The sequence below is a fragment of the Mastomys coucha genome, unplaced genomic scaffold, assembly GCF_008632895.1.
Source record: "Mastomys coucha isolate ucsf_1 unplaced genomic scaffold, UCSF_Mcou_1 pScaffold15, whole genome shotgun sequence".
NCBI classification, from domain to species: domain Eukaryota; kingdom Metazoa; phylum Chordata; class Mammalia; order Rodentia; family Muridae; genus Mastomys; species Mastomys coucha.
In genome coordinates, this window is record NW_022196897.1 from 117,796,719 (window position 1) to 117,822,492 (window position 25,774).

The window sequence follows — 25,774 nt, forward strand, 5'->3', positions numbered from 1 at the left end:
AGGAGGAGGAGGAGGAGGAGGAGGAGGAAAGCCGGAGCAGCATCTTCCACAGAGGGGTTGAAAAGAGAAAGTGTGGCTACATCATGTATACCAGCAGATATATTGGCAAAGGTCTAATAGATGCAGGTGTAGCATCTGCATTGGTGACAGACTGTCTAAGCAGAAATGACAAAGCTGACGACCCCAAGCTCATCAGCATGTATGTGAATGGTTGTTGGTAACTGGGCAGAACTGAAGGTTCAGCAGTGAGAAGTGAGCTGTGACCAATGAGATTGTGCTGGATGCTTAGACAGGAAGGCAGAAAAGCAGTCTAAGAAATGGACCAAACCATGAGAACAGAGAGGGAAGTGTGACCAGGGTCAGGCAAAGCCACTCCAGTCACAAGTCACGTTTCCTCCCATTTGTGGCACAGGAAACAGATTACTGCGCTGTTTTGATGTGGCAGTGGCAGCTGCAACCCAGGGCCCAGGTAAGACGGTGGGCAGTCCAAGAAGGAGAGTCACCTGCTTGTGTCTAGCAGACTGGGCAGACCAACTGACTTTCCCAATCTCCATATCGACTCCCGAGAGCAAGAGAGAGGAGAGATACGCTTTATAACGGATTCTCCCCAAGTGCTGGGAATTGGTGCTGCCTGATGCCTCTGCAGGAGGGACTGAGGTGAACTGTGTATGTGTGGCAAAGGGAAGGCAGCTCAACTTTTATGGAGAGTCGTATGGGATAGCTGGGCGTGGTGACTCATGCCAATGATCCTGGCACTCAAAGGCTGAGGTAGTTTTACAAGTGCAAGGCCAGACTGGGCCAGAATGAGATTCTGGCTAAAAAAAATAAAGCAATACTAGATCCATAAACAGGTGGGAGTTAGTTTGGGCTTAGTTAGTGATAAATACATAGGAAAAGACAATTGTTAACCCCCTGAGAGAAGCAAAAGTTGTATGAAAAAAAACCCAAAACGTAAGTTGTTGGCTGGGCAGTGGTAGCACAGAAAAACCCTTTCTCAGAAAACCAAAACCAAAACCAAAACCAAACCAACCAAACAAAACATATTAACTAATAAGTAGTTAAAACATTGTTGCTTAGATTGCACTGTCAGGGAAATGAAGCTCAGTGGGCTCTGAAATGGTCTCTGAGACAGCCTTGAGAAAGACCACTGACAGGTGGGACAGGACTTTGGCTGGTCCAAAGCTGGTAATGGCTACTGTGGTCTGGATTCCTCAAGTGGCTGTGGGAACAGCTGGGGATTGAGGTTGACTCAAATAGTAAAGGTAGGTTGTGACCTGCTAGGGTATGATGTTATTTTTCCTCAAGTTATCAACGTACATACATGCTTTTTTTTTTTTAAATTTAGTATTTATTTATTACAAGTACACTGTAGCTGTCTTCAGATGCACCAGAAGAAGGTGTCAGATCTCATTATGGGTGAGCCACCATGTGGTTGCTGGGATTTGAACTCAGGACCTTCGGAAGAGCAATTGGTGCTCTTACCCGCTGAGCCATCTCGCCAGCCCCACATACATGCTTTTTAAAGTTCCACAAGAAGGGAGCTGGCCACGATGGCACACGCCATGCAAACATGGTGACCTGAATTTGATTTCCGCTAAGGTGGAAGAAAAGAATCATTGCCACAATGCTGTCCTCTGATCTCCACGTATGTGCTGAAGCAGGTGCATGCCTACACATACACAGCATGCATGCACACTCATAGTACTTCTTCTTGAAGATTCACAAGAGGAATCCTGAAAGTCAGTAATCACACACAAGCCCTCCTCCCTCAGAGGCATCCAGCCCTTCCAGCTCAATCTTTTAGCATTAATTTTCATCTTTTCACATGAAATATGTTACTGACTCATGCTTCTTCTGTGCTCTTCCTCTTCTTTCTCCTCTTCCTCCTTCCCCCGCTCCTGTTTCTTGTTTTTGTTTTTGATGGGGGCGGGCTCTGTGTAGCCCTGGCTGTCCTGGTACTCATTTTGTAGACTAGGCTGGCCCAGAACTCTCTGCAACCCACCTACCTCTGCCTCTGTAGTGCTGGGACTAAAGGCATAAGCCACCACACTCAGATGGTTTATATAATTTTTATTTGCTCAGCCAGCTTAACTATGCTTTTCAGTTTGCAAGTCTTCAGAAGTGGATGTAAGAAATGATCCCTTCATGGCTTTTTTGTTTTGTTATCATTTGAGATAGGGTTTCATGTAGTCCAGGATGGCCTTGAACTTGTTATGTTGATGTGATTGGCCTTACTTACTCTCCTGGTCCTCCTGTCTTAGCCTCCCAAGTTCAGGATGACGGGTGTGAGCTGCCACACCGGGCTGTAAATGAATCCTCTTTTTGATGCCCAATTAAAGTGCTATGTCTATAGTAGGTGCTCAAATTATAAATATATGTATTTATAATTTATATGATATTCACATAAATTATATATATATGTATATATATATATATTCATTCATGGAAAATGACAGGATTCAAGGTGAATTCATATGCAATTTTAAATCAAAGCCTGGAGATAAAAGCCAAGGTTAGATTACTGCTATGACTGATTATAGTTAAAATATGTAAAGGATCTAATTGAAATGATAGAGTAGACTTCAAAGTTACTGCTCTGCTTTGCTGGTTAATATTTAAGTTGAACTGTTTTAACCAAGAGAGATTTTGCTCTGAAAGTACTCTCTGGGGCCTAGTTTGTGATCTGGGGGTGGGTAGGCAAATGCAGGTCCACTCTGTCAATACCTGATATGCCTTTATAGGCTCCATATCTGCCTCCTTTGGTTTTCTAGATTGCAAAATCACAATCTCTGCACAGTGAGAGGTTAACTTCTTCACTGCCGATCTGATAAGACTGTGGGAGTGAGAAGACTCTCTTGCCTCTTGCTGGAAGAGCCATACAGAAACACCAGCACAACACAGCGGGAGACCTCATGGATTAATGTTCAGAACAAACTGGAGTCCCAGCCTTAGACCAGCACCATTCCATGGCTCTTTGTGTGAAGTCTCCATTAAATGGGGGAAAGTTCTCACCATTTTCTGATGTTCCCAGTTCAGCGTAGGACAATCAACAATATACCACATCAACAAAATAAAGAACAAAAAGTATCTATCACTAAAGGATTGTAGAAAAGCAGCTAATAAAATCCAGTGTCCCAGGGGCTGGAGAGATGGCTCAGTGGTTAAGAGCACTGACTGCTCTTCCAGAGGTCCTGAGTTCAATTCCCAGCAACCACATGGTGGCTCACAACCATGTGTAATGGGATCCAATGCCCTCTTCTGGAGCACCTAAAGACAACTACAGTGTACTCATATAAAAAAACAAAAAACAAACAAAACAAAACAAAAAAACCAAAAACCAAAAACAAGCCGGGCAGTGGTGGCACGGCATTTAAGGCAGAGGCAGGTGGATTTCTGAGTTTGAGGCCAGCCTGGTCTACAGAGTGAGTTCCAGGACAGCCAGGGCTCCATAGAGAAACCCTGTCTCGAAAAAACCAACCTCCCCCCCCCCCACAAAAAAAGACCCAAACAAACAAAAAAACCAAAAACCAAAAAACTTAGTATCCCTGAGAGGCTGGAGAGATGGCTCAGCGGTTAAGTACACTAGCTGCTCTCCTAGAAGACCTGGGTTCAATTCCCAGCACACACATAGCAGCTCACAATTGTCTGTAACTCCAGTTCCAGGGGATCTGATGCAAACATAGGCAAAATACCAATGCACATTAAAAAAATAAATAAAAAGAAAAACCAAAACAAAAAAAAAATGAAAAAAAAAAAAAACAAAAACAAAGAACCTCTGTGACACCTTTTATCTCAAAGGGTATATGAGATAGTTTTTACTTTCTAAAATTTTTATTATTTATGTGCCTGGGTGTTTTGCCTGTATGTCTGTGCACCACATCCGTAGCCAGAAGAAGGTGTCACAGTTCTTGAGACTGGAGTTTGACTGTGGTTAGTCACCAATCAAACCCAGGTCCTCTAGATGTGTAGCCAGTGCTCTTTACTGATAAGTCATCTCTCTAGCCTCAAGAGGATTTATTCTTTTTGTTTTGTTTTGTTTTTCAAGACAGGGTTTCTCTGTGTAGTCCTGGTTGTCCTAGAACTCACTCAGTAGACCAGGCTGGCCTTGAACTCAGAAATCCGCCTGCCTCTGCCTCCCAAATGCTGGGATTAAGGCATGTGCTACCACTGCCCGTTGAGAAATTATTCTTGAGCCAAAATGAGTGACCATGACCCAGGAACACAGATTTAGATAACCCCAAGTTCCATGTTCCAACATGGAGGTAATTTTAGGAGGTCCCATCCCCCTCCTCATCTCCCATCCCCACTCTGTCTATCACAGGCTTTCTCTGTGTAATCTCTGGCTGTCCAGGAACTCTGTAGATCAGGCTGGCCTCAATCTCACAGAGATCCACCTACCTCTACCTCCGAGTGCTGGGATTAAAGGGGTGGGATTAGCTTGGAAGTTTTTACAGTAACAGAACAGTCGCCAGTCAAGAAACTATTCAAACATATTGGTGCAAATAACAGGAAGTTGGGGTATTGCAAAGCAGGGAGCCTTGCAGTAGGCTTCAGATGCTCTCGGAAGACATTCTTAGCTTTTTTGGTTAGTGGAAACTAGAGTTTGTTAATAGGTTCCAGAGGGTTTTATCTGTTAGGCATAGGATGTTAGGTCAGACACAGAAGTAGGCAAGAAATGCTTATCTAGATAAATTGTAATTAGGCTCTGAACTTGCAACAATCCAGACTCATTTACAATCATGGAAGTTCTAATTAGTTAATGAGCCTTGCAGAAGGTTCAGCAGAAGGTCAGCTTCCTTCTGTAAACCTTTATTCACACATGACACAATGGTTAGTATTTCACTCAATGAGGAAAAGTTGGAAGGTTCTCCTGTATGTTTAAGCACAAGCATGCCCATTTCCCCACTTCTATACTGTGTAGCATTGAGTCTTACAGCAGTTAGGCAAGAAACGGAAATGGAAAGAGGTGCCCATCACAACAGAGGCAAGGCAGTCTATTTGCAGGTGTCACGACCTTAATATGGAAGTCAGTACAAAAGCTACTTCCCAATGCTACTAGAATCAACAAAGTTAAATTTCAGGATACAAAACTAACACTCGGGGCCAGTGGTGGAGCAATTGTCTAATAGATGTGAGACCCTGGGTCCCATCAGCACTACAGAAATAAAAGCCACAGACACAAGAGCAGGTGGCCTGGCTTGTCCTTTGGCTGCTTGTGGTCACACCCAACATCAGCCTTAAAGAGACATCAGCCCCAGGGGAGCAGGCTCCAGGGCAAGCTGCAGATTCTATTAACTCCAGAGAAAACTTTCTCAAAGGATTTACCTCAGACCGGAGCGTTTTCTAGACAGCTCTTTCTCAAGTTACTGTAAGGGCTGGAAGAATGGGGTTGTCAGACTTACAGATGAGGCCAGCCAAAGCCTCCAATAATCAGGACTAACTCCTGCTATCTCACGAAATCTGTTCCTGCCTCTCTTGGATGAGAAATTGCACACCCTGCTCTGTTCCTGGGACTCTGTTTTGGTTTCTCATGACTCAAAAGCTTTCCCAGAGCCTTCGTCCTTGTTTCTGTGATCTGCCTGTGAAGCTTCCCCACCTCCACCCCACCATTTGTTTCAGAGCAGTGGTAGCTCACAAGGGCTACAACTCCCGAATTCTCTTCTCCCACACCACTAACATTGATGGAAGGGGGTCTAGCCCCAAGGACAGGAAATGGACTAGGAGGTGCAGAGTACTTAGGGATAATGGGAACCCCAAGGTCCTGTGACAACGCTGCTGTCCTCACACACTCCCAAGTGGAGCTTGCCATGCTGTTGGTCCAGAGCACAGCTTCTGTGGTGGCTTGAATGAGAATGGCCCCCATGGGCCCATATAGACTAGTCACTGAGACTAGTGTACAGTTGGTTAGGAAGGACTAGGAGGTCTATCAGTAGCTCATAGCATTCCCAGTTAGCTCTCCTTTTCTCCACCTTGAGCTCGGGGGGCTCAGACATAAGCTCTCAGTTACTTCTTGAGTGCCCTGCCATGATGGTCATAAACCTTAACCCTCTGAAACTAAGCAAGCCCCAAGCCCCCAATAAACGTTTTCTTCTGTAAGTTGCCTTGGTCTCAGTATCTCTTGTCAGCCACAGAAAAGGAACTAAGACAGCTTCCAAGTAGTAAGGGGCAAGATAGGGTAAAGCAGAGGGGTAGAGACATAAGGGGCAAGTTTCTGGAGAGGTCAGATGTGCTGCTGAGGCACACCTCATCTGTACGGTCTTCTCGCCAAGGTCCTGTCTCAGGCTGGGTCACACGAAGGTCGAGCCCAGCCACATACAGGCAAAGCACTACCTCACACCCTCCCATCCCATCTAGGAAAGAAGCCCTGCTTCTGGGGTGGCTTTGTCATGGAACACGTTCCTCAGGAAGACAGGGATGGCAGGTGAGCTTGCCAGCATCCTTGACCTTACTCCAGGCCCTGCCCCTAAAGGATTGACCTTCACTTTTCCCAGCAGCAGGTTCACTTACTGAATGATGATGTTCTAGGTATGTGCAGTAGCCCCGCCACGCCACCCCCAAGCTGGCTCAATGAACCCTGACAATGTCCCCCTACTTAAAAAAGTTTACCCCACTTTTTAAAGCAAGTGACACTAGGGTAATTTGTCCAACCCCTCATAACTAAGAATCTGCCCTTTCCTCCCAATGCATTAAACCATAAACCACACACCTTTGGAACAAGAAGCCTCAGGATAAGATTAAGATGACAGGTCAAAAGCTAAAGGGTAATTAATGATGACTGGCAAGTGACATGAAAGGCCAGAAGTCACACTGTGCTGTTCTAGTATGAGGTTCCTTTGTACTACACGAAGAAGCTCCTCTGAGCTTGCTGCCAAGCACAGGTCTGGACCCACAGGATGAAGCACATGGTTCTAGCCGAGACCTGACTCATCAGACAGTAGCTACGGTTTGAAGGGTAGTTGGTTGTCATGGCAATGGGTGGAAGGCCACACAGGGAAGTCTCAACTCAGCAGAGCTGCCCATACTGGAAGGAAAATGTCATACTCTTCATTTGATGACCAGCTGTTGGAGGGATATTTATTTCTAGGCTGGGTAAAGAAATAACAAATGGTGAGCTGACCTGGGACCACAGTGAACTGGGAATCCCTGCTCAGGTAAAGCTACCTTGACAACTTGCTCCAAGAGGCCTGGCAATCTCCTTTTAAAGAAAAATCAACCACCACCACCACATAACTCTTCTTTTTTAAAATGCAAGCCAACAAGTGATCATTAGTTTGCAACCTCTGCTCCCTAGTGACTATGCTATCTTTTCTTGTTGTACCTTCAGGAAGAACAGAAGTGGTCAATTTGTGTGACATGATGGCCACACTGTGGCCACCACAATGCCAACGAATGAGTCTGGACGCTTCATCAACACCACACGTGACTGAGGTAGTTTCTGCTTTGGATTTCCTGGAAAGGGTAGTGTCACAATTACTGTGTCAACTAGCTTATCCAACAGAAAAGAGAACAGGCTGCTTTTAGGCAAATACTCAGTGCATAGTGAGCTTGGTCTCTACTGTTTCTACTATACACATCCCAGTCCCCATTTCTTTCCTTGCTCAACCCCTAAGGCACTAATTTAAGCTTTGGGATTTTTTTTTCCTAACACAGGATTTTTGCAGAGGTTAAAATCATACAGAATTCATGAGAGTACTGCTCACAAGGTCTTAGAAAAAGAACTGTTTAGCAGGGGCTGGAGGGATGGCTCAGAGGAGAAGAGCATGTACAACTCTTTGGAACACTTGAGTCTGGCTCCCAGTACCCATGTAATAGCTCGTACTTCCAGCCCCTGGACATCTAGGCTCTGTGCACACCTATACATATGTGCCAAATACTCACATGTACGCATAACTTTCATAGTCTTAAAAAAAGTTCACCATCACTATGGAGATTATACCTTTTCATAAAGCACCAAAGAAAACAATTATAGTCAATGCATGCAAGTCTGACTTTGGCTTAATAAGAGGTATTTGTGTATTTCTGAATTGGGCCACCTAGATGAGATTACTAGTGTGATTAGTATCATTCCTCACGGGACATTAAGAGTGGGATTCTAGCTCCAGGCAGGAATCTTAGGATGCTCTGATTATGTACCTACTACAAAAGATAAAAGAGTCTGGGATGGAGAGATGGCTCAGCGGTTAAGAGCACTGACTGCTCTTCTGAAGGTCTTCCTGAGTTCAAATCCCAGCAACTATATGGTGGCTCACAACCATCCATAATGAGATCTGATGCCCTTTTCTGGTATGTCTGAAGACAGCTATAACGTACTTACATATAATAATAAATAAATAAATTTTTGGGCCAGAGCGATCGGGCCCGGAGTGAGCAGGGCTGGAGCAAGCAGAGGTCCTGAGTTCAATTCCCAGCAACCAAGTTTGAGGCCAGCCTGGTCTACAGAGTGACCAAACCTGGCCACTTCAGCAGCTTTCTAAGTTGTTTCCTTCTATGTGTTTGCTAGCTACACTCGTGAGCTCACCCATCTCTATTGTTCTGAAGCTACTATCCAAACACTGACTCTAGCATTTCCATCTCTGTGAGAGACCCAATCCATTTCCAGACAGACAGCGCTGCAACTCTCCGCTCCATAGCTCTCCTCCGGTGTTCAACACACATCCAAAAGTTATCTTTCTCCCAAAACTTCCCTTCTCACAGCCTTCCAAATAACAGCTAATGACATATCTAGAACTCTGATTGCCCAAGTCTGTAACCTTGGAGGGAAAAAAAACAAATGCAGAGCAGAGTCCGACTCAAGGCCAGTTACCTGAAAACAAGAGGTAATCCCAAATCCTGGGACTCATTAGAATCTTTTTTTTTTTTTTTTTGGTTTTTCGAGACAGGGTTTCTCTGAGTAGCCCTGGCTGTCCTCGAACTCAGAAATCTGCCTGCCTCTGCCTCCCAAGTGCTGGGATTAAAGGTGTGGTTTTCTAAACATGCCTAAACTTAAATGTTTTAATCTAGAATTTGAATTATGATTTAATTAAAAACAAAAAGAAAAACATGTTGAGCTGGAGAGATGGCTCAGTGGTTAAGAGCACTGAGTGTGTTCTTCCAGAGGACCTGGGTTCAATTCCCACACTCACATGGCAGCTTGAAACTATCTGTAACTCCAAGGTCTGACAACCCCATACAAGCATATATGCAGGCACACATCAATGCACACAAATAAAAATAAATAACAACACACATATTTAGAAAAAAAATTGTCACTTTTTACAAGCTGAGAACCAGATTTCACTTAATACATTTTCAGGGATCTTGGCCAAGTCTTGTAATCTTTAGCAGAATGATATCATAGTACCAAGTGCCAGCAGTAGGGTCATAAACTCTAAGTACACTTATCTACAATTTTACGAAGAAACAGCCAAAGTCTAGTCCTTAAGGTATGATTCACACAATCTCTTGACCTATGAAGGACAGATTCACCTGAGTTTTGTGGTGGGCAAGCTATGGAGAAAGCAGAGGAAGTTTCCCTTTTTTTTGAGACAGTGTCTCACTAGGTAGCCCTGGTTGTCCTAAAACTCTATGTAGACTAGGCTGGCCTTGAACTCATAGCGATCCACCTGGCTCTGCCTCCCAAGTGCTGGGATCATGATGTGTCCCATGATACCCAGCCTCATGGTTTAAAAGTTCCAGGAGCTGTCGATTCTAGATGGATGCAGAGACATTTGGTTTTACGGGGTATGAAGGTAGAGGAGTGTGTAAGGATAAATAAGACAGCTGCTTTACTTTTACTAGGATGTAAGGGTAAAGGTGAATGTGAGAGATAAGATAGGTAATTTTAAAAATAAATTACTTAGTAATAAGAAACTAGACATAATACATTTCCCAAATGCTACAAAACCAAGCAGACAATGGAAGACAAAAGAAAGGGTCACCTCTGAGGAGAGCAACACCTTCCAGTGTAGAACAGGCTGCCTTCCCAGACAATTAGCCTCACAATTCTTACATGATGCACACTCATGTGGAAAAACTTGTCAAGCTTTGCCAGGGCCAGGAGATGAAAAGATACCACGTCCTAATTAGCTAATTATAAAGCACGAGCATTTTGGAAAAGAACTCTTACAATCTGGCCATTGTTTTGCTAAACATCTGCAAATTGTAGACTTCCTCAGCCCTTAGCCATAGTTCTTGCTTGATGTCTTAAGGTGGATGCACTGTGACTCTTCTCAAGGCTGAGGAGAATGCTAGTCATCAAAGTCTGGAATGTCATCATAGGAGTAACCCCGGTAGCCTTTGGATGCATAGTAGGCGATGCGCAAATGGTAAAATCCTGGCAGGAACACCAAAATGCCAATGATGAGGACAGGAACAGCTCGGTCTGCCCCCTGGTGGCAGAAGGAAAACATTAGTCCCGTACAAGTCACACCTTTACATCATCTCTTTTCAGCATAAATTGTCACCTCTTTTTTTCTTTCTGTGTTAGGGATCAAATTAGAAGCGCTGGGCATGTTAGGTAAGCACTACACTCCCAATTTCTTCCTGATTACAAATTAAGCAATAAATTCAAAATTATAAAAAAGAAAAACTATTTTTTATTCAGATATTAGGCTTATTTCCTTCTGCTCTTCCAAGCTTGTGTGTGTGTGTCTGTGTGTGTTTGGTTGGTATATAACTATTATTGTCTACAAGTGTACATGCAGATGTATGCTTGAGTGCCAAAGGTTGACTTCAAGTGACTTCCTCAACAGCTCTCCACCTTATTTTGGGCATGTTTTGGTCACTCTTCTATTGTAAAGAGAAATCATGACCAAGGCGATTTATAGAAGAGTTTATTGGAGGCTTGCTTACAGTTTCTGAGGTTCAGAGTTCATGACCATCATGGTGGGGAAAACGGCAGGACCCTGGAACAGCAGCTACGAGCTTACATCTGATCCATAAGCATAAAGCATAGAAGAACAGAGCTGACTCTTCTAATCCTTCCTCACAGTCCAAGTATGGACCGATCACTCAATTATTTGAGCCTATGGAAACTGTTCTCACATACACTACCATATTCTACTCCTTGGCTCCTATAGGCTTATAGCTACATCAAATGCAAAATGCAAATGTATGTTCAACTTCAAAAGTCCCCAATTGTTTAGTCTCAACAGTGTATAAGTCTACAGACTCTTCTGAGACTCAGAGTCATGGACTTGACTACCTCCTGGAACTGTAAGACTCAAATTAATAATTGAAAAGGCATATGTTTTGCCTATCTGTATGTCTGTGTACCACAAGTGTGCCTAATTCCCTGGAACTGGACTTACAGACAGCTGTGAGTAGCCACATGGGGCTGGAAACTGAACCTAACCCCTTGGAAGAACAGCCAGTGTTTTTAATCACAGAGCTACCACTTTAACTTCAAGATTTATTTTAATTATGTTGTGAATGTGCACCTAAGCACAGGTGCCGATAGAGGCCAGAGGCTTGGAATCGCCCTGGAACTGGGGTTATAGGCAGTTGTGAGCCACCCATCCTAAGTTCTAGCTCTCAGGCTTGGGTCCTCTGCAAGCGCAGAATAAGTGAAGCCATTACCAGTGAAGCCATTTTCCTTTTATTTTTCTTTAATCTTATTTCTCTGAGATAGAGTCTCATCTCTCAATCTCTCACTGGAACTCACCAATTTGCCTAGAATGGCTTAGCCAGCCAGCTCTGGGGATCTGTCTGTCTCCACTCTGCAGTGCTGGGGCTACAGACACACACCAACACATTGAGCTTTTTATGTGGGTGTTAAAATCAGAATTCAGGTCCTTAAGCACTTTCTTTCTTTTTCTTTTCTATTTTTTTTATTGGTTATTTTATTTATTTACACTTCAATTGTGATTCCCCTTCCCGGTTTCCCCTCCACAAACCCCTCGATCCCACCCACCTACTCCCACCTCACTGCCCTTAAGCACTTTCTTTAAAAAAAAAAAAAAGATTTATTCATTTATTTTATGTATATGAGTACACTGTGGCTGTCCAGACACACAAGAAGAGGGCATCAAATCCCATTACAGATGGCTGTGAGCCACCTTGTGGTTGCTGGGAATTGAACTCAAGACCTCTGGAAGAGCAGTCAGTGCTCTTAACTGCTGAGCTATCTCTCCAGTCCCCCCTTAAGCACTTTCTTGACGAGCAATCTCCCTACCACTTTTTTCAAGTTCTTAGTTGTAAACATAGCACACCCTCTGTCTTGTCTCTAAAGACTGGATAATATTACCTAAGTGGCAGTTGGGTGTGGTGGCACACACTTCTAGACTCAGCACTCTGGAGGCAGAGGCAGGAAGTTCTCTAAATTCAGGGCCAGCCTGGTCTACGTAGTGAATTCTAGGACAGCCAAGGATATGTAGAGAGAGACCCTGTCATAAAAAATAAAAATAGGATTGGAGAGATAGCTCAGTGGTTAAGAGAATGGTTGCTCTTCCAGACTTCTCAGTTCAATTCCCAACAACCACATGGTGGCTCACAACCACTCATAATGAGATTTGATGCCCTCTTCTGGTGTGTCTGAAGACAGCTACAGTGTACTCATATAAATAAGTAAATCTTTTTTTTTTTAAAGATTTTATTTATTATTATAAGTACACTGTAGCTGTCTTCATATACACCAGAAGAAGGTGTCAGATCCCATTACACATGGCTATGAGCCACCATGTGGTTGCAGGAATTTGAACTCAGGACCTTCGGAAGAGCAGTCAGTGCTCTTACCTGCTGAGCCATCTCACCAGCCCCCAATAAGTGAATCTTAAAAGACAAAACAAAGAACAACAATAAAAACTAACCCAAATAGTACTTCAGCTGTAATGACATGTATCATTTCTCTGAAATGTGTGTACCACAATCTTGTCATCTCAGGAACTGAATACTTAATTTTTGCTGCTTGTAACTGTGTAAAACATCAAAAAGGAACTACATTTTTTTAGGGTGTGAGAGGAAAAATATGGACCTGTATTATGGTCAGAATACTGCTTAGGGTAACTCCCCCCCCCCCAGGGTTTCCTTGTGTAGCCTTGGCTATCCTTGAATTCCAAGATCCATCTGCCTCTGCCTCTGGGATTAAAGGGGTGTACCATCATGCCCAGCCTATTTAGGATAATTTAAGACACAGAATATATAAACATAACCCAAGGGAAAGCACTACCAAGCACCACTCAGGTTTTGAATACCGAAACTCAACAGAACTCTTACCAAACCAATGGAAATAGGAACCCACTTATAAGGTGTAGCGGCCACACACTTAACGTAAGCCTCACTGCTTCACCCCAAACACTGATCAGCACAGCTATACTTCGGTAAAACTACAGCCATGGTATGTGTTATTTATTTATTTATATATTTGAGAACATTATAGCTGTATAGATGATTGTGAGCCTTCATGTGGTTTGTTTGTTTGTTTATTTATTTATATTTGAGAACATTATAGCTGTACAGATCTGGTCTGCTCTGCTAGCTCCAGCCCAAAGATTTACTTATTATTATACATAAGTACACTGTAGCTGACTTCAGACGCACCAGAAGAGGGCATCAGATCTCATTATGGGTGGTTGTGAGCCACCACGTGGTTGCTGGGATTTGAACTCCGGAACTTCGGAAGAGAAATCAGTGCTCTTACCCACTGAGCCATCTCACCAGTCCCCCAGCCATGGTATGTTACTCTAGCTATAGCCATGTACTAGTCTGGCAGCCCGAACCCAGGCAAAGCTGATTATTCTAAACTATCTCAGCAGCTATGCCTGCCTATTCACAAGCATCCACCTTCTAAGAATTATGGAGATATTTGCTCAAAGGAGGAAAAAACAAAAACAAAAAAACCCCAAAACCAAAACCAGAAACCATGCCTCATTATCAGAGAGAAAACTATATGCAATTATTATTTCTCCTAGTGGAATCCATTGTACTTCTGCAACATAAAGACAGTGCTCTGGCTCACATCTGAAAGACCCATGGCAGACTGTCACATGCCCATTAGCTTACCCCTTTGCTGATGTAGCCCGACAACAGGAGAGAGCCTATGATTATGAGAAAGGTGCCAATCAAAAACAGCACAGTGGCAAGAGCAATGGCCTTGTAAGGGATCTTAGGAGGACTTTTTTTAAACTGTAAGAGAGAGAGAAAAACAAAAATGATGAACACTAAGAAAAGGCCAGGCCTAAAGTACTCTAATGCAGGGAGGGTAAGTGAGCACCACAGTGGGAGCCTCAAGTGTTTTAAGTATGTCTACCTTCAGCACAGCCCTGTACAAAGCAGGCACATGAGCAGGTGAAGCGTCCTCATTCACAGACCCTTCATTACACACAAGGAAACCTCTTTAAAATGACTTTGTCACTTAGTTGTTGAACATGTATTTACTAAGTGTATACGCATGGAAGCTTTTACTGAGCTGTGGGGATTTAAGAGCACCATGCTATGCAAACATGAAAAAGTGACTTCTGGAATTGAAGGTGTCTTAGCTTATAGTCAGTCAAAAGTTTAGAAACAGAATTTTTGCTTTCTTTTCTGTCTTCCTTTTTATTATAATAAAAGATTCATTTTATTTTTAATTATGTGTGGGTATACACATGTGAGGGCAGATGCCTGTTCAAACCAGAGGATCCTCCAAGAGCTGGAGTTATAGGCTGTGTAAGTCATGTGATATGGTTACTGGGAATCAAACTTGGGTGCTCAGCAAGAATTATACTTGTAGGCCAGAGAGACGGCTCCAAGGTCAAAGCACTTGCCTTTCAGATGAGCCGAGTTCAATTCAGCAGCGACACAGTGACTAACAACAGTCTGTAACTCCAGTGTCAGAGGATCCCATACCCTCTTCTAGCTTTTTGGGGCACTGCATACACAGGGTACACAGACATACATATAGGCACAACATCATACACTTAAAATAATAAATTATTATTTTTTTAATTATAAGGCGTGTGGGAGCATGGACAGACAGCTCAGTGGACATTTCTCGCTCTTGCAGAGGACCCAGGTTTGGCTCCCAGCACCCACAGTGCACATAAACATCGGAATCTCCAGTTTCAGGAGATCCGATGCCCTCTTTGGGCCTCCTTGGGCACCAGGTATATATGTGGTACACATGAAAGCAAAACACTCATACGCATAATACATAAATATATTAATTTTATTACAGTACTTATAAATAATATTTATCATATATGCAGCATCTATAATTATATTTTATATAATAAATACTTAATAAAACATAAATATTAAAAACAGCAGAACAGTATGTGCTCTTAACTGCTAAGCCACCTCTAAAGCTTAAATTTCAGCTTTCCCAAAGCACTGCATTATGAGTAAAGTCAGCTCATGGTTAAGATTCAGAGACAGATTAAGGCTGAAATACATTATAAACACGTTATGAAAATGTTACAATGAAGCCTACTATTAGCACAAATAATATATGCTAATAAGAACATTTTAAAAAGACTTGGAGACAAACCTTCTGGGATTCAGCTAGGTCCTAACTCTGGCTTAAGGGTTTGGAAGCTCCCCAAAGCTACTCTTCCCTCTTCAAACAGATGCAAAGAACTATCGATCTGTTTATAGTTAAAAGAATGGGCTCCTTCCTGCGGCTTCATTCTTAGCTCAGGCATCAGCTAGACTATTTTATCCTCAGGGACAGGAGATGCTAGCCTACTTAATAATGGTCAGGAGAAGACACAAACTTACTTGTTTAAATCTAACTGCATCTCATGATGTCAGGAAAGAATTTTCTGGATGAGTTAAATAAAACCTATAGCTATATGGCTTTAGCACTGAAACTAGAAATAAATAACCCTGGAAATATTTGAATATGCCCTGCCAAGATCCCTTTTCCAAGCTGGGGCTCAAAAGATCTTGGAAATAAGCTTGTTTCTTGCTGGTCCAGATAAGATATACGTAGCTAATTTTTTTTAATTGATTGACTGATTATGTTACCTGAAGGTCAATGTAGCCATCGTCTGTGCTGGAAAGCCTTGAGTATTTTACTTTACTACTGGGGATTCCAGTTGCCAGGTTGGTACGAGACGGCATCATAACACAGTGGCACAGCTAGTCTGAAAAGGAAAGATGTATTGTCCATAGCAGTATTAGTACAGCACAGGAAGGATGTCAGACACCGTTCTGAGCCACTGTGTTATACGCCACACACAGCAGCTTAGGCTTCACTGCTTATGATGACCTGATACTTCTTGGACACACTATGCATGCTTCCTTTATGTATCTGGCTTGACATCACAGAAAGACACCAAAGGCATTTCACAAAGAATCAGGCCCTGTTCAATTTGCTACCAATGTTTCTTGCCTAATTTTCCAAAGTCAAACAGAGCTGAGTGAAGACTTGAATCCAATGTTCACATTTTCAATCTCTCCCTTACAGTATTGCCTGCCCCTTAAGCTTTCCTCAGGAGCATAAATTCAAATAACTTTTTTGTTTGCTATGACAGGAGGAGGATAAGGAATGATACACACATCAGGTACTTCTAGGTGTGGTATCATCCTATGTACAAATGATCCACAAAATTTTATCCATGTGGGTAACTTACTGGCTATCAATACCACACCAGACATCCAGAGCCACCTGCCTCTCTGCTCCCATCCCAAGTACGAAACAAGTGATTTTACATTCCACATCATGTAGCTCCTGAAAAAACGGATTTAAAAGTCTGTTTTATTCAAACTATTCAAGGCAGACAGCCATAATAAAAATCGTAACTATTCCATTGTCTGAGAGTAGGCAAAAATGAAAAGCAATGACGTTTGAATTTTAAAAATTTGAAATTTAAGCTCAGTACTTTGGTAGGTGACTGTAATCCCAGCTACTTGGGAAGACAGGTGTGGATATACGAAGTCAGAGGCCAGTCTGGGCAACATAGTTAAGACCAGACACTCTCCCCTACTATGAATGAAATGTGTGGATTCTTTACAAAGTCATAGTTATGTAAACAGAACAGATTATGTTAACTGCAAAGGTATTTGAGTTCTAAACGCAAAAGCCCATCTTTAAGAAGAAAACTCAGTATTTCAGTAGCCTGGCCTTCACTGGTGTGGTATTTTGCACATCATCTCCACAATGGCACGGGATATTTATTTATTCGATCTTGATGAGGTGCCAGACACAGCTATTACAGTCGACCTAAAGTAACTAGCATGCAAAAATTGGTGCCAAATGTTTCTACATCTATGTTAATTATATCCTAGTTCAGAAGCCAAGTATTAAAAAGGAGCAACGAGAATCCATCTACATTTCTAAAAGTTAAGAACTAGGTTTTTGGAGTTGCCATCCCATAATATGTTTAGTTCCTCGTATCTGAACGTTCAAGTTACCAATAAACGGGAGTTTCGAAGCATTAAACCATGTCTGATTTGTATTACAAGTTATAAAGTTATGTGTTTCCCACTTATAAACTCGCATCAAAACAAAAATGTTGCAGAACGACAACGAAATGGGAAGATTTGTTTTTCTTAGCAAGGGATTCTAGAGTGGGTTATCACATAGTAAATGACAATTAAAAAAAACAAAAACAAAAAAACAGCCCCCAAGTTTCTACTACACTTTTTACCAGCCTCACCGCGATCTCCGCCCACCCTCCCGACCCCACAAGCACCTGCGCGTGGCGCTGTGGACAACCTCCCGTCCGCCTCCGTCGCCGTCGCCCACGGTCAGGACCCACGTGAACTAACTGGCTCCGGGAAGCAGTCTCGGTGGCAGGGCCAGGTCTCGCGGCTGGCTTCCGGGAGCGCGCCCCCGCCCCGACCCGCGGTGCGCGCCCCGATCTCCGTTAGGCGCGCTGGCTCGGCTCGCTCAACAGCCAACGGCAGGCTCTTAGGGCCAGCCCGGCGGAAGTGGCGTGCCGGATAGAGGCGCACAGGAAGTGACGTCACCAGGAAACAGGTCATCGAATCCTGCTTTCAGGGCGCATGGCTGGAGAGCGTCATTACTATCTTGTTTTACGTTTGGTAGGGTTTCGTTGTGTATCGCTGACTGTTCTGGAACTCACGATGCGGATTAGGCTGGCCTCGAACTCAGAGGTTAGCCTGGGACAAACGGACGAACCACCGGGTAGCGGTTTGGTCTTGTCCTGGTGACAAGGACCTGCTACCTCCATAGGGTGGGCGGGCGCGTACTTAGGGTCTCACCCACCGGGATCGAGCCCATAGCAAAACTGTTAAATGAGGTTCTAGTCCAGACCCCATGGCCGAGTCGGTGCACAGCAGAGTCCCTGGTATCCAGCGGGGTGGGCAAGGGATACCCACCAGGTATGTTGCCCGGCCCTAGACACCCCTATGCAGACACTGGTCGCCATCCACTAATTAGCGTTATCGAAGCCCCAAATTCTTGTTTCCTTATCTATTAGACATCACCCAGGTAAGAGTCCTACCTACCACCGGGCAGTGGAGGCGCACGACTTTAATCCTAGCGCTTGGGAGGCAGAGGCAGAGGCAGGTGGAGATCAGCCTGGTCTACAGAGTGAGAAACCCTGTCTCGAAAAAACAAAAACAAAAAAGAAAAAAGAAAAAGGAAAAGAAGTCTTTTCTTGCAGGCTATTTGCAGCCTACTTCCTTCCGTACTTAATTGGCTCGAAGAATTGAACAGTTGTATCTACTGGGTATGAGCTCTAACCAACAACCTCCTAGAACAGTCAAAGCTGTACAGTCTACATACTGTCAAACATAAAATACAAAGGAAAAAACAAATTTGGGGCCCGCGGAGAGAGCTAAGTATTTAAAGGCCTTCAAGTGTGGCCTCCCGGAGCAGAGCATACAGAAGCTCTCTACTAGCCATGGTTTGAGACCCTGCTGAAATACAGCAAAACCAGAAAATGGTTCCCCACACCAAGCCTGGTTAATGCACGCATGGTCACTCAAACCTGCAAAAGACATGCACACATAAAAACTGAGAGGGGAGGTGGGATAATTTAGACAAGCAATTAAGGTGTTTTTGTCACCAAGCTTGAAGAACTTAATCCCTGGAAGCCACATTGCAGGAATATATCAATTCCTATAAATTGTCCTGACCCCCAATGAACCTCACACATAAACAGCAAACAGCATTCAAGTAGTCTTTAGTTATGTAGCCTATCATGACCTTTCTTCAAAACCACAGGGCCTTTTTAAAAACCCTTCTTGGTTGGATCAAATATCCACAAAGTTTGGACCTTTTATTTATTCTAGATGGGGTTTATGTAGTCCTGGTTGACCTAGGAAGAGATTTACCCAACCCATCCCCCTGCACTGTCATTAAAGTTGTATTTTAAAAGAGAGCTACGTCCCAAACAAGGCTACCAGAAAAATTCTGTACAACATAATTATATAAACTAAAGCTAAACTTTTTTTTTTATTGCTGTCTCCAGGAGGGAAGAGAGAACAAAAAACCATTTACATAACAAGGAAACTCTATTCAGTAGCCAAGGCACAAAGGCACGGCTCTATGACTTTTCAAATTGTTAACTTTATTTAAATTGAAAAATATTTCTCAAAACTGCATTTAGCGTCAAGTTCGTTGATGGAAATCACCAGTATTTGCAAGGCAGAAACATGTTAAAAAACCAGTTTTTACTTTGGAGCTTTTTTTTTTTCCCGGTTTTTCCGAGATGGAGCTTATTCTTTAAGCAAATTGTGGAGAATGGAGAGAAAAAGTGGGTTATTTACAGAAGATATCTACATATTTTAATATTTAATACTCAGGTATAAACTTGGTGACAGAAAAGACCTCAGAACACGCTGGCATCTCAGAAGCAATCCTCAGAGGTTGTTTTCTCAGTTTCTAGCAACGCCTAAGATCCTTCTTCATCTTCGATCTTGGGAGCCAAATAATACTTTAAGTGTCCCATGTCAGCAATTTTATACTCTACAACTGAAAGACAGGAAAAATTAACTACTGAATACTATAAATATCACATTACAATACAAAACGATGTTCAAACTTATTATCTTACCAAGAGGTACATCTGCAGACATACTGAGTGTTACTGTAGGAGACAGCGGAGTGGCTTTTGTGAAAAAGTTCAGGTACCTCAGAGCAAAAGTTAGCTGAACTGGCTCATTCATCTCTATGGTTACCTAGAGGAGAAAACAGGCTTACTATGGACATCAGAAATTCATACTCATGGTATATACCATAAAACAAAACTGTTAGTAATCACTTTGGCAGGTTTGATGAAAACCTTGACTAAAGAAAAAGCCTCTAGCTCGTCAATCCTGTAAAGCCACACCCCAGCAGTCACGAGAAAGTGGTTCCTAGTCAGACTGCAAACAACAGTCTCTTGCAATGGACGGCGAGAATGACATGCAGCCACTTCCAAAACCAAAAAGAACCAACAGTTGAATGAAAGCTAAGAGACATGAAAACTAGTTTTCATTGTATGATTATCAATTTTATTCAAGTCCCAATTTTTAAATAAAGAACATGTGGATACTGAAAAATCCCGTAATTCTTGTTTTGGAAATGCTTGCACATCAGACAAATACTGATGAATTCAATGTCTTGAGAACTGAGGAGCTGAAGTGGGTAAGGAAGTAGAAATAATTCACCAAACAGATTAAAGTTAAGAACTAATTCTTGGGTTATGTTGTTTATGTTACAACTCTTACTTTCTTTTACTTTAAATTCACACAGAGGCTAATAAAGTAACACCTTATATGTACCTTGAATATTTGCAATAAGCACTTTGAATTTCAGTATATTAAACCCTAAAAGTCCTATTTAGTTTAGACTTCTGTGTGTAATTCTGATGCTCAGGCTACCTAGCAAAACTTAAAAAGGCACATAAGTGGCAAGAGCGTTGATGCAATTCTTCCCACATTTCGAAGTCTTATTCCCCTTGGGACCGCAAATACTCTTATGACTTCTCTCACCTATAACTAGGTCTAAACTGCAACTTAACTTTGTTCAATTTGCTTTTTCACCATTAAATAAATGAACTAGTAATTGAACCCACCAACACAAAGCTACTATAAGATCTACGCAATCCCAAAAGACTTTTTTACACCCCCAACCATGTTCTCTCTCTCTTCTTGAGACAGGGTTTCTCTGAGTAGCCCTGGCTGTCCTCGAACTCAGAAATCTGCCTGCCTCTGCCTCCCAAGTGCTAGGATTAAAGGCATGCACCACCACCGGCCGGCCCAACCATTTTCTTTTGTTCACTTGATAATCCTCATTTATTTGTCAAGAGTATTTCCAGGAAGCAAAAGATTGTACACTTAGCTTTCCAAATGCTATCTGTAAAAGCTTATGGAATCATCTCTGGGTTTTAAGATAGCTTGGTCTACTCAAGGCTCTACTTGAAAATGAATAAATAAATAAAGAAAAGCGACAGTTCAACAGTTAGGCTTCTATTCCTGTTTCAGACACTGTTAACCGGATGGTACCCTCACTACTCACCGCTTCCTCTTCTTTATCAACATTACTTGTTTGTGACAACTTAATGTTTCCATTGCCAAGCTCTCCACTTGCAGAAAACTTCACGCCATCCTTTGCACAGGATATCACAACAGCATCGCCAATGTGGCTAAGGTCTCGGCATATGCGTGCAAACTCACCAGACGGCATCTTTACTACACAGCTGTACTCCTGTTCCTGTAAATCCAAAAGTTAAGGGTCAGTCTAGAAGAGCCTGAAGACTCAGCTTCATGGTCTCAAGATCTAGCATCTTAACCAGAACTCAGAACACAAGACTTCTGATTTCTTTAAAACCCAATCAATTTTAGACTGTTGTGATTTAGTGAAATGGTAGTGTGCCATTCATCCCAAATACTACAACTCTACTTAGAACATGCATCAGGTGGTATCACAGCTTGGTAAAATACACAATCAGAAACAAGATACTCACTGGGATTCCAAGCTGCTCAACATCCAAGTCCATTAACTTCATTTCATAGTCTGAAACTTTCTCTTGATCTACCAAAAGAAAGCAAATGTTATTGAAGCACATGTTCCTATCTATGGTGTAAACTTTACCACAATTCTATTAATACTTTTAGTTTTGAGAAACAGAAACAGCACACTTTACTTTCTGTAACAACCGAGTTTTAAAAGTGTAACTTACTTGGTGCTTCAAATACTAGTGCTAAGGTATCAGCATTATCTTCAGCCCTCAATGTGATGATGTCTTCATTACCAGCACATTTTAGAATTTTGGACATGCTAGAAAAAAAAAAAAAAAAAAAGAGCCCATCAACATCATGTCCTCCACACCTACATTTTTAAAAGGCAAGTTGTACCATTTCACACTCACTGCTGGAGAGTTGTTAAAGACGCTAAGGGTACCCCAAGCCCTCTCAGGGGTGAAGCAAATTATCAGGTGTATGTGATCCTTAAAATTGACTTAGTAAAATGCACTAAAAGCCAACATTCGAGAAAGCATCTTTTCGAGCGGGGTGTCCTTGGTTCCCAGTGTACTGAAGTGTGCCCTATCACGTCTGGCCTTTTCATAAATCTTTCAATGTACCCGTGGCAAAATAAGTCACACATTGCCCTTGAACACGTATACAGGAGGCATTAACCTAGGTAGCTGTAAGTGAAGTTAAAAGCTGAAACTGATAGATTTTCCCACAAATCCATGATGCACAGTGAGATTCTGGAGTTCAAGGAAAGGCCTATCGTCACTCTAAGTTGACAGTACATTTTCACTAGAACTCGTTTATTGGGCGCCAAAACCAGCCACTCAAAGCTGCAGGCATTTAAAGAGCACAGCTCGGAAGCACGCATTTTCCCGCAGACTCCCGCTTTGTGGCTTTGGCGCGGAAACTGAGAGCAGGCGCCAGAGCCAGCGCGGGCTTTTCGGAATGGCGCGCTTTGGTAGGCGCTGCCCCCGGCACCACAAGCCAATCAGAAAGCGCGGATGGTCAAGTCAGCCAATGAGAATGCAGGAACACAGCCCCGCCAAGAGCCGAAGCGGGAGGTCTGGGGCCCAGCTCCCGCCACCCGCTCACCTGGTAAGGTTCACGCCCATGGCCAGGTTGCGATCGCAGCGGTACGTGTCGAAGCCTTCGGAGCGCAGGGTAAGCTGCACCAAGGAGACGTGAGACGAGTCCATGCTCTGTAGGTTCACGCCGCCCGAACTGATGTCCCAGCAGGCCTCATTGATGAGGTCTTTGAGAGCCTCCAGCACCTTCTTCAGGATGGAGCCTTGGATCAGGCGTGCCTCAAACATGGTGGCTGAGCTGCGACTAGACGAGATCTACTGTAGGAGGAACGAGGTCTGGCTGCCAAAGTCCCCGGATTCTCGAGGAAGAAGCGGCAGCGAAGGCCCGGAGCGATGACCACCAGCCCGCTGCTCCGGCAACCGTCTAATGCCGCGGCTTCCTAGGCGCGCGCTCTTTCTGTGCGCGCGAGGTTCTGGCGTCACAGCGCTGACCCGCCCACCTCTCCCCTAGGACCAATCGTATCCGTGGTTTGAGCAAGGTCCGCCCCGTCGCGTATGCAGAGGCGGGCTGCGGGGTAGGAGTGTGGGAGGGGAGGGGCATTACGGGGTTCGTGTAGGCTGCCGTCACCGCCCAAGCTTGTGGAGCGCTTAGGCTGAGGTTTCCATCCTTAGGAAGTTTCCGCGCCACGGAAATGAAAGTCACGTGCAAACCAAGCTCTGCGCGGCGGCCTGTCTTGAAACTGGAGAATATAGCTGGTTTAAACACTACGGAGCGCTTTCCCTTTATTACCGCGTAAGAAATATGCCGCAAAATATCGAGTAATAAAGAGGCCATCATATTTTAACATCCCCCAATTTCTTTTTTTTTATTTATTTTTCTTTCTTTCTTTCTTTTTTTTTCAAGACAGGATTTCTCTGTATAACCCTGGCTGTCCTGGAACTCAGTCTGTAGACCAGGCTGGCCTCGAACCCAGAAATCCGCCTGCCTCTGCCTCCCAAGTGCTGGGATTAAAGGCGTGCGCCACCACCGCCCAGCTAACATCCCCCAATTTCATAGCACTTTTCTGTGGGCGTCGCTCTGAACTTCTCTACCTAAAGACTAAAAAATACCTCTTAACGTGAACGCTTCTGCAAAGAAGATACAAAGTCCATATGTAGCACGTAATTATTTTCCTTGTGTGGCTGGTTCTATTTTTCTAAAGGTAGTTATTACTAGTATTTTCATCTTAATTTAGGCTGAAGATGAATCCAAACCTGAGCCCTATCTTGAAAATGTTAGCTGTTGCAGGTGGAGCGTCTTTCATATGTACCTGGGCTGCAGCACGTTGTTCTAAAGTTTCTTTTTCCTATGGGGAAGAACTGAATGCAGGTAATGGACATCATTTACAAAAGGATATAGAGTTAATGTTTTTTCTTTTGGTTTTGGTGGTAGATAAGATATATTTGATAATGAAAGCGTAAAACTTTAAAGTGTAACAGCTTCCATTTGGAATGTCTCTCTCTCTCTCTCTTTTTTTTGGTTTTTCAAGACAGGGTTTCTCTGTATAGCTCTGGCTGTCCTGGAACTCACTCTGTAGACCAGGCTGGGCCTGGAACTCAGAAATCTGCCTGCCTCTGCCTCCCAAGTGTTGGGATCAAAGGCTTGTGCCACCACAGCCTGGTTGTCTCTTCTAACTGTATATAGAACATTGAGTGGTTGTGTAAACACAACTTTTGGTGTGTGATGTTTTGTTTATTTGCAAGGTTTTTTTTCCTTTTACTAATAAGGTATATAAATTTTCAGAAAGTTAAAAGGATTGTTTTAGCTGGTGAGAGTGGTTAACGACTGTAGTTCCAGCACATGGGAAGGCTGAGGTTAGGAGGGCCTAGATTTAAACTCAGCTTGAACTATCTACCAAGACTGACACAAAGGGGGAAAAGTTTACATATGACAATTTAATCCCATATCATGTGCATTCTTTCCTTATTTCCAGCATTTCGCTTTAGTTTATCTTATTTGATTTTTCTTTTCCTGGCTTGGGGATTTAGCCAGAAAATTGTACATCTTATTGAGACTCTCACCCTGTTAAGAGTCTCCATACTTTTTAAAGGCTTGCTTCAAACTCACTCTGTTATCCATGCTGGCCTTGTACTCACAGTTTGATGCCACAGCCTCTGGAGTAGCTGGCATTATAGGGGTATGGCATCAAGCCTAGCTCTTTAGTTTCATTTAATATCTTGGTTTGTAGGATTTCTCAGCTTCTTTTTCCTTTTATTCTTTTTTACCGTATGTCTAGGTATAATGAGATACAAACTTATTTATCACTCTCAAGGTATTGAAGATTTATTTATTTCATCAAGTCTAGAATACTCCTGACCATTCTGATGGCAAATGTCGATTTTCCCTACACTGTTCACTCCGTCTGGCATATGCATTAGGAGTATCTGTTTTATTGCACTGTTTTGTTTTTGTTTGAGATAAGGGTCTCTTATGTTCCCTGGCTGTACTAAAGTTTGCTTGTTTGCTTGGTAGACCAGGCTGGCAAATTTGACATTTTTTTTAAAGGTTTATTTATTATATGTAAGTACACTGTAGCTGTCTTCAGACACGCCCGAAGAGGGAGTCAGATCTCGTTACAGATGGTTGGTTGTGAGCCACCATGTGGTTGCTGGGATTTAAACTGAGGATCTTCAGAAGAGCAGTCGGTGCTCTTACCCACTGAGTCATCTCTCCAGCCCTAAATTTGACTTTTTAAAATTGATGTGTATGAATGTTGTGTCTGCATGCATGTCTGTGTACTATGTACTTGCCTAATGCCCTTGAAGGCCAGAAGGCAGCATTTGATTCCCTGGGACAGGAGCTACAGATGGTTGTGAGTTACCACATGGGTGCTGGGAATTGAACTCCAGATCCTCTGCAAGCAAAGCAAGTGCTCTTAACCACT

At 43.1% G+C, this 25,774-nt stretch overlaps 3 protein-coding genes and 1 long non-coding RNA gene across 5 annotated transcripts in view; 2 read left to right on the plus strand and 2 right to left on the minus strand.

The window, feature by feature from the left end:
* Window positions 1–9,229: 9,229 nt before the first annotated feature.
* Tmem230 (transmembrane protein 230) lies at window positions 9,230–17,849 on the minus strand. 2 transcript variants are annotated; one of them, XM_031371983.1, is made up of 5 exons: window positions 17,592–17,849; window positions 16,530–16,627; window positions 15,922–16,040; window positions 13,978–14,100; window positions 9,230–10,367 (listed from the first exon to the last, which is right to left on the minus strand). In XM_031371983.1, the coding sequence occupies exons 3-5, from the start codon at window positions 16,018–16,020 to the stop codon at window positions 10,227–10,229; spliced, it is 363 nt and encodes a 120-aa protein (XP_031227843.1). In that variant the 5' UTR covers window positions 16,021–16,040; window positions 16,530–16,627; window positions 17,592–17,849; the 3' UTR covers window positions 9,230–10,226. The 2 variants fall into 2 exon arrangements, with proteins under 2 accessions (XP_031227843.1, XP_031227842.1); XM_031371982.1 differs by lacking the exon at window positions 16,530–16,627 and having other exon boundaries at window positions 17,592–17,848.
* A 52-nt stretch (window positions 17,850–17,901) lies between these two features.
* LOC116090977 lies at window positions 17,902–19,693 on the plus strand. Its single transcript, XR_004118860.1, has 2 exons — window positions 17,902–18,015; window positions 19,338–19,693. It is a non-coding gene; the product is annotated as an uncharacterized LOC116090977 (long non-coding RNA).
* Pcna (proliferating cell nuclear antigen) lies at window positions 19,419–23,311 on the minus strand. Its single transcript, XM_031371981.1, has 6 exons — window positions 22,918–23,311; window positions 22,032–22,129; window positions 21,816–21,883; window positions 21,368–21,562; window positions 19,923–20,046; window positions 19,419–19,840 (listed from the first exon to the last, which is right to left on the minus strand). Exons 1-6 carry the CDS (start codon window positions 23,136–23,138, stop codon window positions 19,761–19,763), a joined length of 786 nt encoding a protein of 261 aa, XP_031227841.1. The 5' UTR covers window positions 23,139–23,311; the 3' UTR covers window positions 19,419–19,760.
* Window positions 23,312–23,385: 74 nt separating this feature from the next.
* Window positions 23,386–25,774, plus strand: part of Cds2 (CDP-diacylglycerol synthase 2) — a 51,867-nt gene continuing 49,478 nt past the window's right edge. The window contains exons 1-2 of the mRNA XM_031371978.1: window positions 23,386–23,425; window positions 23,523–23,643. Of these exons, the coding sequence (XP_031227838.1) occupies window positions 23,406–23,425; window positions 23,523–23,643 (141 nt within the window). The 5' untranslated portion in view covers window positions 23,386–23,405. The remainder of the gene's footprint in view (window positions 23,426–23,522; window positions 23,644–25,774) is intronic.

Bases quoted from the DNA above. Each gene is read 5' to 3' on its own strand.
- Pcna (XM_031371981.1), bottom strand. From the start codon at position 23,138: ATGTTTGAGGCACGCCTGATCCAAGGCTCCATCCTGAAGAAGGTGCTG. The intron at 21,884-22,031 runs GTAAGTTACACT...TTCTTTTGGTAG, and splicing joins ACTAGTATTTGAAGCACCAA to ATCAAGAGAAAGTTTCAGAC. The intron at 19,841-19,922 runs GTAAGATAATAA...CCTGTCTTTCAG, and splicing joins GTCTGCAGATGTACCTCTTG to TTGTAGAGTATAAAATTGCT.
- Tmem230 (XM_031371983.1), bottom strand. From the start codon at position 16,020: ATGATGCCGTCTCGTACCAACCTGGCAACTGGAATCCCCAGTAGTAAA. The intron at 14,101-15,921 runs GTAACATAATCA...TCTCTCTTACAG, and splicing joins ATGGCTACATTGACCTTCAG to TTTAAAAAAAGTCCTCCTAA. The intron at 10,368-13,977 runs GTAAGCTAATGG...TTCTGCCACCAG, and splicing joins CGGGCTACATCAGCAAAGGG to GGGGCAGACCGAGCTGTTCC.